This window comes from Monopterus albus, unplaced genomic scaffold, assembly GCF_001952655.1.
Source record: "Monopterus albus unplaced genomic scaffold, M_albus_1.0 scaffold18.1, whole genome shotgun sequence".
Classification (NCBI taxonomy): domain Eukaryota; kingdom Metazoa; phylum Chordata; class Actinopteri; order Synbranchiformes; family Synbranchidae; genus Monopterus; species Monopterus albus.
In genome coordinates, this window is record NW_018127898.1 from 3831785 (window position 1) to 3842294 (window position 10510).

At 42.3% G+C, this 10510-nt stretch overlaps 1 protein-coding gene across 1 annotated transcript; it reads right to left on the reverse strand.

Annotated features, from left to right (window-relative positions):
* Positions 1-7864: 7864 nt before the first annotated feature.
* On the reverse strand, positions 7865-9751 carry msx1a (muscle segment homeobox 1a). The gene is made up of 2 exons (XM_020592621.1): positions 9221-9751; positions 7865-9025 (listed from the first exon to the last, which is right to left on the reverse strand). Exons 1-2 carry the CDS (start codon positions 9651-9653, stop codon positions 8607-8609), a joined length of 852 nt encoding a protein of 283 aa, XP_020448277.1. The 5' UTR covers positions 9654-9751; the 3' UTR covers positions 7865-8606.
* Between the last annotated feature and the right edge of the window lie 759 nt (positions 9752-10510).

The following is a 10510-nucleotide window of genomic DNA, read 5'->3' on the forward strand; positions in this document are numbered from 1 at the left end:
TTGTTCATTCACTGAAATATTGTCCAGCTTGACTTGGCAGTGAACAACAACAGGTCTAATGAAATTTCGCATGGTTAACTTGTCTTGAAAAATGCCGTACTTAGACGAGTTTGCCAGTCCTGGAAAAATGACAGAAAATAAGAGACATTGTAAAATGTCCTGGAGAAACATTCATTCTAGAAAATAATCTTGACTTGATTGTTTTGTTTTTTGCTGAGAGTGAACTGTCACATCTCCACAGCTGGTGGCAGATGTTCGGGGACCAGATGAGATAAGAAAGGCAGGGTGAGTGTTTGGGCACACTGAGCAGCCAGCAAAGTTGTGCACTTTTGAATGCACCCCTGACCACCTGGTGAAGACGATGCATGCTGTGCTAAAACAGCTGGTTAAATGTAGCCAGACAGCCAAGAAATAAAAGTGAACTGATCAAATGCAAACATTAGTTAAGTGTTGGCTGGCAATGAGCTCCGCCACCTGCAGGATTGTTGTCAGCACCATCTTGTTTTGCCTGATGTGTCAGGGTTGAGCCATTGGTAGATTAATGAACGGGGGTTGTTAGTGGAGGCCTACTGTACATGTCTATATGAGCCTCTTTTCTTTAATTTAGGTAGAAGTGAACTCCATACATTGTGAAAATGAACAGAATGTACAGTGTTTCATATTGTTGCTGTTGTTTCCATCTCACCACTGAATAAACTTCAGTAGGTTTTGTATTGAATATTGAGGAAATGATTTTGATCCATTTGAGCCCCGGCCGACCCGGGGCCTTTCTGTGCAGAGTGTGCATGTTCTCCCTGTGCCTGCGTGGGTCCTCTCCGGGTTCTCCGGCTTCCTCCCACAGTCCAAGGACATGCAGCTTAGGTTGATTGGTGACTCTAAATTGCCCATAGGAGAGAGTGTGAGTTTGTGTGGTTGTTTGTCTACACGTGGTCTGCATGCTAACAAAAGTACCTGACTAATTTGTGCCCACATATTAATCAAGTCCAGGTTTTATAAAGATACTTAGTTTCATTGTTGTCTCGATGGAGAAATCCTGTGAAGTCACCATTATTACCTCCGACAAGGCAGAGGTTGTTTTTACTTGTATGTGTTAGTTTGTGTGTTTTACTCAAAAGGAAAGGAGTGTCTTTTGATGTTTTTTTTTTTTTTTTGGAGAGGTAGAGTATGGCCCACGGAACAATCCATTAGATTTTGGTGCTGATGTCATTAGTTCACTGTTGTCAGTACTGTGCGTTAAAGGTTAATCATCAGGGAGAGTCTGACAGCGCCTTGATCTGCCACAAGGTGGTGCTGTTGTATTTCCACATGGCCACACCAGATGAGCATGGTCCATCCATCCATTAGTTATACTGCTTATCCTGAAGAGTGTTGCGGGGTGAGAAGCGGGGTACACCCTGGACAGTTTATTTCAGGATGATGGTTTTCCAGCATTTGATGCTTCTGAAATACAGCTGGTTGAAATGTCTCTCTCTGAGAATCAGTGTTTCAAATTTTATAATCAAACTTTTTTTTTTCATTTATCAAATGCAAAATGCATACACCCCCAAAACCCCCTGCGAGTACCACCAGCCTTTCGAACTGCATTGAGTGTCTGGAAACAAAGTGAAAGCGTGTGACCCACACATTTTGGAATTTTATATCCGAGTTAGAAACTGAGTAATAAATGTTCTCAAGATTCATGACATGGTATCCCAGAGCCATTGAGCACATGCACGTGAAACCACTTAAGACTGCCCGGACAGTGGCAAAGGACAGCATATGATGGTTAGCTGCATTTAGGTGCATGCTGTCCCTCTCTGAAGGTATGCAAAGGATCGGGCTCCAATGCACAGGTCCAGTACCCATGATTAGGTTTGGAGCACATCCCTCCAATACTTTTTCAAACTGGGACATGACGAGTACATGTGAAAAATTGAGGCTTTGTCACTTCTGCATTGTCACAATGTGGGTCAACATCTGGGAAAATCTGAGATAATATAACTCTGGACTTATGTGCCCTATCTGTAACTGTAATAAACTGTGGGAGTGCACAGGGATGTTGAGTTGACCGACTTGCACATGGAGTCCCATACCTCATCAGATAATGAAAGGTTCAAATCCTGCTCTCAAACTGCTTTAATTTTATCCAGAGAGGCACTCCTCCAGCCCGCCAGCTTATTGTAGATAACCGACATCAAGCCTTTACGAGCTGGGTGCATGTAAAGAAAAGTTTCCATCAGGAGTCTTAGGGAAATTAGATGTCTGAGAGCTAATGAAGTGTCTGGTCTGCAAGTACCTAAAAAATGGTTATTTGGTAAATTGAATTTATTAGACAGCTGTTCAAATGATGCAAAACATTTATCTATGAAGAGATCTTTAAAGTGCCTAATACCAACTCTATACCAGTCATTGAATGCAGAATCGCAGAAGGCTGACAAAAATGGCTGGGTGCAGTAGGGCTTGAAAGACAGAAACCAGACAAACCAAACTGTTTCCTGAACTGAGCCCACGCTCTCGAGGTGTGCCTGACTACCGGACTGTCGATTAGTGTAGTAGATGAGAGTGGGAGTGCAGGAATAGAAAGCCACCCATGCTGGACAGTCTGAAACCAGAATATAAGGTTGTGTCTATTAGCTGCCCCATAGTATTAGCAAGAACTGGGCAATGCCACCTCTCCCTGCCTTTTAGATTTTTGAAAGTGGACTTTATTTAAGCGAGGGAACTTGTCTCTCCAAATGTACGATGAGATGACCCACAAATTCAAAAGGATTTGGGATAATAAAATTTGCTATGGATTGGAAGAGGTATAAAAAAGTTGGAAAGAATATTGATCTTAATGGGATTAATTCAGCCCATGGAACATGTAGACAGGGTGACCACTGTTCCAGACTCCGCTTTACTTCTTGCAATAAAACTGAATATTTCTCTATAAAGAAACTTGTGCTTCCTTGTGATTGTAATGCCACAGTAAACAAATTGATTCTCCGTGATCTTAAAAGGGACAGTACTAGCCTCTAGTGAAGATATTTTCATATTTACTAGGAATAGTTCATTTCTGTCTAAATTAACTTTATAACCTGAGATCTGGCAGGAGGTACTGGAGTTGTTTGATTTGTTATGACGAGTAAGAGGTCATCAGTGTAGTGGGAAACTTTATGTTCGATTCCCATCCTCCATATCCCTCTGAGACTCTCGCGACTGCGGGGCACAATTGCCAGTGGTTCTATGGCTGGGTCAAATAGCCGTGGACTTAAAGGACTTCTACTTTTATAAAAACCTTGACTTTTAGTTTGACCTTTGTGAAATCTGTCAAAACAGAACAAGATCTGAACCCATGCTGCTGAAATGGTCTAAACAAGTTTCTATTTGTGATGAGAATTGACAGCAATATGTCAGTAACAAAATGTACCTTAATAAGTGATTAAGCAAAAACAGGTGGAGTCCTAAAGATTTTCAAACTGGAGATTAATGCTGTAGAATATTAACCAGCAAACCAAGAGTTTACCCCTTTGTTGTTGTTGTTGTTGTTGTGATATCACAGTCCACAACACCAACTGAGCTTGGCTGAAAAAAACCCTCAGATACTTTGCCCCATTGCAGAAGATCTTACAACACTGACAAATCATTTTTAATAATTTTACAGTCTACAGTTTAAGTCGAGCTCAAGCTACATATGTTGCAATAAACTGCTTTTCTTTTTGTGCCACGAATCTAGTCCCTGCACTTGTGAGTCATCAGCTCAACCCCTCAGTACAAATTAACTACTACTACAAAACCAAACCTGTTAGCAGCAGAAATCAACCCACAGTGCGTTTATAAAGCTTAATTGCTCTGCTTATTGATCATCTGTGAATCCCCTGAATCCGCGTAATTTTCTCTCATTAACGCAAAAGGTGAAGAGCACATGAAAACCACATGGCCGCCAGGTAATTTAGCAAATTCATGTTGTGTGACTGCATCAAAAATACAAAATGCTGCAACAGTAAAACAACTTATCTGAGCTGTGACAGTAATCGTGTTCTGCTTTGTCTAAAAAAAATGATACTGGATAGATCAGAAACCTATTTGCATTAAAGTGCCGGTAATACCGTTTGTGATTTTTTTTAATGAAGATTTGAGGACATTTTCCATCACATGTAGACTAATAGTTCTTTTGCACGGTGCCTCCTAGGTCCACACTTAATGTCCAAAAGATGACTGGTGCACACTCTCCACAGCTGTTATCGGTAAATGTGGCTGTACATGGAGATTTTTGTTATCGTCTCCAATCCACACCGAGATTCTAAACTCACAGTAAACAGTAAATGAGCCTTATAAATGCACAACTGCTCTAATTTCCACACTGAACTTAATTATTCAATAGAAGGTCAGTACAGGACTTCTAATAGCAGAGGGGGTGAATAAAAACTGATCATCACGCTATAGACAGTTATTAACATTTGTAATCATTTAATACATTTATCTCCGCTATAACTCCAGACTAATATGAACGCAGGTCAAGCAGATAATGCAGAGCTGCCCTCTAGTGGACACTAACAGGCCACATGGACACAAAATTAAAAGGTTTGCGACCTCAAATCTTCATTAATGATCACTGTTATCATGAGAACAGAACAGCTCGAGCTGAAACAGATAATTGACCACAGATATGTGCGTGTTTCGTGGATTTTCTTATGACTATCTGCAGGTATAATCCTGTTGGGGCCACGCTACTTGGCTCAATAATGCATTTATACATAATACTGACTTTTAATGACGTTGATTCTTTCATTTTAAACATCTTCTTCTATAAATATGAGCATATCTGGTTTTTGCAGGAGAATATTTTATAGGTCTTTTTGGTGAAGGCTGTCCTTGCTGTCAGGGAACGTTGATTTATGGCATTATTAATATTAATAGGATTTAAATCATGTGGTTGTGACCGGCTGTAGCCTTCAGGTCTGTAGCTGCAGAGCCAGGACGTGGTTGCGTGTTCAGGTTAACACAGCCTGACACAGGCTAGTTAACTGAACTGTGGGCCTAATTCTCCCGCGTTGTTTACTCGTGCACATGTATAGGATAACAGGCCTAAGGGTTCTATACATTTCTCTCCTAAAACAGATCAAATCTTTTCTTTTGTCCCTTCAAGAAAACATTTTGTAGAGTCTTTATTGCTATGATTTATTCAGTCACTGTGCATATTCTGGTTCAAAAGAGCCAAACATGTAGGCCTCAAGTCAAGAGGCTTAGGCTACATTTTGCATTTCATTTTTTTAATTTAGTATGGTCATTTTTAGTTTAGTTGGACGATTTTATTAGTGCAACTTTATAGCTTTTTATCAGAAAGGAAAGAGCTTGTGTTATGTTAGTCCGACTCCGAACAGAAGGTGGTGGTGTGGGATATGAAAGACACAGAAGGAACTTGGGCATTTACAGATTTTCATGGGTTTTGGCTTGAGAATGGTGTTAGATTAATTTCCCCCGCATTTCAAATTGTAATATTAGACGTGTTTAGTGTTTTTCTTTAGTACATAGATATTGTACAGTAGTAAAAAGGCCCAGTTATCATGATTTACCCTGACAACATGCAAGGTCGTTTTATTTAAAATATTAGACAATCTGATTTAACCTTTAGGATGTACAACCAGACCAATATACCATTTATTATACTAAAAATTAAATGGAAGGTGCGCACATTTATTGAGTCTGTTAAAGGCTTGGGGCAACATTTTGTTCATTTATTAAAGAAATGAAAGCGTGAATACGTTTCCAGTATCACCATCCTTGAATTCACTTAGTTCAAATCACTATATTTATAGTAAAAGAAATACTCCTTGGTTTAAAATCAAACTTCATAAGCTTTAATAGCTGATGTCTGTGTGGAAGGAAGGAAAGAAGGAAGGATGGTTAGGCCAATCTCCGATAAGGTTGTTGTGAGGGAAACAGGCAACAATTCTGACAGAGAACAATGTAATTGTGTCTTCATGTGTAGCCTAATTAAAGTCCGGCTAAGTTGTATCCAAGCACAAATATTCATCATCAGCATTGATTTGGACAGAGCTGACATTTTTCTTGACCAAAGATTAAGGCGCATTGGTGGCGGTTTTCAACAACCAGCCTTCCTCAATGATCTATATGAATTCCGCTTATTAAAATTCCCGGGACATATCTTCTGGCTATCTTGGGGAAAAGCCTTACTAAAAATGAATGGTCTGGTAAACATCCACTGAGTCCTGTTCTTCAATAATCACTAATCTAAGATGTATAACCCGCTATCTCTTCTTGAGGGGGGTTAGCTACAGAGTCAAAGAGCCTCCTGTGATCACTTGGATGACATAAACAAGTGAGTTTTGTTTTCTGTTTGGCTCCTGGCTGGATAGAGAGCGAGGCGGACAAAAGAATGAAAGAGTTTCAGAGAGAGGACGGATCCCCTTTGGCTCTTTTGTGTCAAGTTTCTCTTCTTTTCAGATCGAGCGCTCATCCGTGTGATTTCATATCATTGTCACGGATTATGTATTAATTCGTGCCTCATGGATAAAATGGGGCGGAGATTATCAGGAAAAATACACCAAAGAAATAAAAAAAATAATGGCCCTGACTCTGGCAATATTCGGCGTGGATTACATTAACTGTATGAAACCTCTTGCAAATGAAATGTGTTTTTATGTGAAGGAGCCATGATTATAAAATGGTGTGCAAGTTCAAAAGCTGGAGAAAGAATTGCTTAAAAAATGTGTGTCTGGGAGTAAATCAGCGCGTCAGGACAGGAGCTTGTCAGTGCGCAGGAGGAAATCACAGCGCAGCGTCCCAGTCCCCCGTTGACATTTTAGGAATGATAAAAGTTCCGCCTCGCCCGGAGCTACAGCCTCGCTGGAGCCGGCCTCCGTCTGCGGCAGATTGCCTTTGCTCATTACAGCAATTATTTTTACTCCAGTTTAACCCCTGCTTAAATGGAAGAGAAGTCAAGAGACGGGCTTTAGAGCTGCCGTGGAGCGGCCTGTAATTTCCCCCTATCTGATCCCTGTTTTGTCATTTAAGTCCCGATGACAGAAAGTGACTCGTTCGTCCCTCTAGGTTCCAATACTTTTTTGTGTGTTTCAGGAATGCAATAGGTTTCTGCGTGGACCGGCACATATGCGTCCTAACACCCTGTCGTCTCCATAATGGGGTGTCACCAGGCTCATTTTACACGCTAAACACCCCATAATGACACTCTAGTGGGTTGTTTACAAGCCCTGTAACCCAGAGAAGCGACCCTCGGTATTTAACGGTGTGTTGTGAAGTCAACACAGCTTGCTGTCCCCCCCTCTTCTCCACACCCTAAACTCTTCTGGCGCCAACAAAATAGGTTATTTGTTTCACAGCAATAGGCAACAGCTGTAGTAATGCATTCCTCCAAATAACACGTGACCAGCTTTAATTCACAGTGTGAACGGTTTGACGTCAAACTGAAGAAATTCGGGCAGTAGTATTGTGAGTGTTGTTATAGTGTGGGTCCCATGGAGACTGTGGCTCTCCAAACTATTTCAAAATATATTATCTCCTCCTCAGGTTGATTCATACTCATGTGCACCGTTGATCATACTGATCTGTTTCTGCTTTTTCTGCTATGTCCAACACTTACGATGGGGATAAATTCATCCTAAAATAGATTGAAAAAAATTGTAAAATACTAAGTTTGAATTTTTCAGCTTTTTTGTTAAAAAGCACACTTTCTCCTATTATGAATTGTGAGACCATTAAATGGTCACCACCTGGTGTAAGGGGCACCAGGCAAGCGTCAGTCAAAACGAACAACCTTTTAATGAAAAAGAATTAACAATTTATTAAGTTATGTCACAAATATATTCATAATATAAATGAGGATATTTTTCAAATATACATAATTTTACAGTACACACATCCCTTCCGAAGGGAATCATTCCAACAACAGACAGTGCTGTTATTAAAAAAAATGCTGTGGTTCTCCAAATTCACAAAGAGCATTCATTGACACTGGATTCAGTAACTCACTGTAGGTACGCATTGATATGAATGCAAAAAAATGAAAATGTATGGTTTTAGCCGTGTGACCTCTCACAAATGCGATCAAAGCTTGTTAAGTTTGCTGGGGCGAAATGTCAGGCTGCGCAAGAGTCTCTCGTTGACTCCGCGAAGCCCGTAAAATCTCCATTTTCCCTGGCTGTACCAGAGGCAGGGACGCACTGGCACACAGCCTGCTGCCTATACTTGACTGTCCATTTTTGATATATCAAAGGTCTGCACGTACTAAGCTGTTTTCCACCTCTGTAGTGCAGAAATGTCCATGTTAAAGTCATTTAGTCTGAAATAGAAGTATCAATATGTGCTTGAGGCCAAAGTCCACTGACAAAAACAGATTTAAGACTCAAGATGAAATGGCTAATAAAGATGGAGTATTTTTGCAGTGTGTGAACTTACTGGCGAGGTCAAGAGAAGTGGATAAACTTCACGATCCTCAGTAGGGGGTCTGTTAGGAGGCTGGGTGCGGCACTGAGCTGACCACCAGGATGCCTCTACAGTATTACCTCACCTGCCCGAAGCGCCCTTTCTCGTTCGGGCCTTCAGAATGGTGGCTATTCTCAGCCCCCTTGTGTCCCACTGCAGGCGCCCCTCCTCCCGCGTCCCTGTCAAGCCAAGTGGTACATACTATATCCCACGTGAGCGGCGTACAGTCCCACGGGGGAAACCGGCAGAGAATGCCTCTGGAACGGGTGCGACCCAGCGTAGGACGCGGGGACATGCGCACCCAGAGGAAAGGAAATACCGAAAGCTGGAGGCAGCATAGGCTTAGCTGCCATTTTCAGTTTTTCAAGTTCTGCCTCCTGCAGCCGCTTGGCTTTGGCTCTCCTATTCTGAAACCAGATTTTCACCTGGGTCTCCGTCAAATTGAGGGAACTGGAGAACTCTGCGCGCTCGGCGATGGAAAGGTACTGCTTCTGACGGAACTTTCTCTCCAGGGCCAGCAGCTGGGACGTGGTGAAGGGGGTCCGGGGCTTTCTGTTTGTCTTGTGTTTTCGCAGGGGACACGCAGGAGGACTCAGCCTTCCTGAAGGAAGACAAAACGCTGTAATTGATAACCAAGTTGTAAAGGCAAAATGGACGTGAAACAAACGAGTTTAACAAAGCGTTTTAACATGCAAAACGTCGAAAATAGGAGTTCAAACATGTTTGAGACTAACATACACACATTTGGCTTGGACAATATTTATTTTTATGCTATGACACCATAAGTTCAACTTACTTGGAGGTGTAGGAGAGAAACGAGGACTCTGCGACCATGACGCCCTCTCTTTACTGTCCGGGCTCTCGGGTTTAATCAACACGTCTTCAGGCATGTTCATGATCTCGCCCACTGAAAAAGATGAGCTCATGGGCAAAGCAGGAACTGAAGTATCCAGACTACCAAAAGAGCCCATCCGTGCTCCCTTTCCCGGCGCCTGGGACGTCCCGGCTGCGGACAGCGCGTCCGGAGATGGTGCTTCTCTGCTGGGTTTTCTATCAGCCATCAGTGCCTCGACACTGAAGGGCAGAATAGCAACTTTAGGCTTCCCGGTCTCCTCAGCGGGACTCAGACTTGTCTGCATCTCGCCTCTGCTGACAAGGACCGAACGGGGAGGAAGCTCTTCAGTTTTCAAACCAGCGGTCAAAGCTGACATGGCGATCGATGGGGCCATACAGGTCCGACTGGCACTGGTGGTAAAGGTGACTAGTTGACTCTCGTGGCTATCGCGGAAAGAGTTGCAAAAAGTTGCTGCGGTGCGCCCTAAGGTGACGGTATCCTCATGTTTATGTGACCAAATTGGAGCGCGGTGCTATAATAAGGCAGGCGTAAGAGAGAGGGACGGCCGCATTTATGCCTGCAGTGGAAAAAAAAAAAAAAAAAAAAAAAATCAGAGTGGGAAAGTTAACAATAGTCACTTTTTACCAACCAACATAAACACAACAAACTAACTCCTAATGAGCCGTGGTTTCATCAAGACTGAAATCCTACAAAATAATGTTCTCCCCCAATACACCCTATAATTATTCTAGCATTAAGTTATTGATATGTTATAATTACGCCTAGAGGCACGTGCATTATATGTCTGTTATTACCTTCCATGTTTAAACCACATTTGACAACCTTTCTGAACAGGGTTCACACAAATCGACCAATAAGATGACGTTGACCGTGAGCTTATTCTGCTGCAGTGAGGCTATGGCACAGTTTGCTGCCCATCATTATGCGATGAACCTCTAGCAGCGCGCTCTTTATTGAAGGCTTTAATCAGATTGAAACACACGGGCCTTTGCAGTCATTTAGGGGTAATTATCGGGCTTTTGGGGCGGGGTGGGGGGGGGGATCACTAGGATTTTCTGTCTTCTACATTCATTAAAGTCAAAAATTATGTGGAGCAGGGGGCAAAGGGGGAGGAGACAGCTGGAGCCGAGGAGAGGTTTGTCATTGATTTACCTGGCCATATACCTGTGTGCCGTCTCATTATCTGCCCTCCTGCAAAACGGGGAATTCTTATCATTATTGTCTCGGAAT

Coding starts and splice junctions, on each gene's coding strand:
- msx1a (XM_020592621.1), bottom strand. CDS start 9,653: ATGGCCCCATCGATCGCCATGTCAGCTTTGACCGCTGGTTTGAAAACT. Junction 9,026..9,220: donor TTTCTCTCCTACACCTCCAA/GTAAGTTGAACT, acceptor GTCTTCCTTCAG/GAAGGCTGAGTCCTCCTGCG.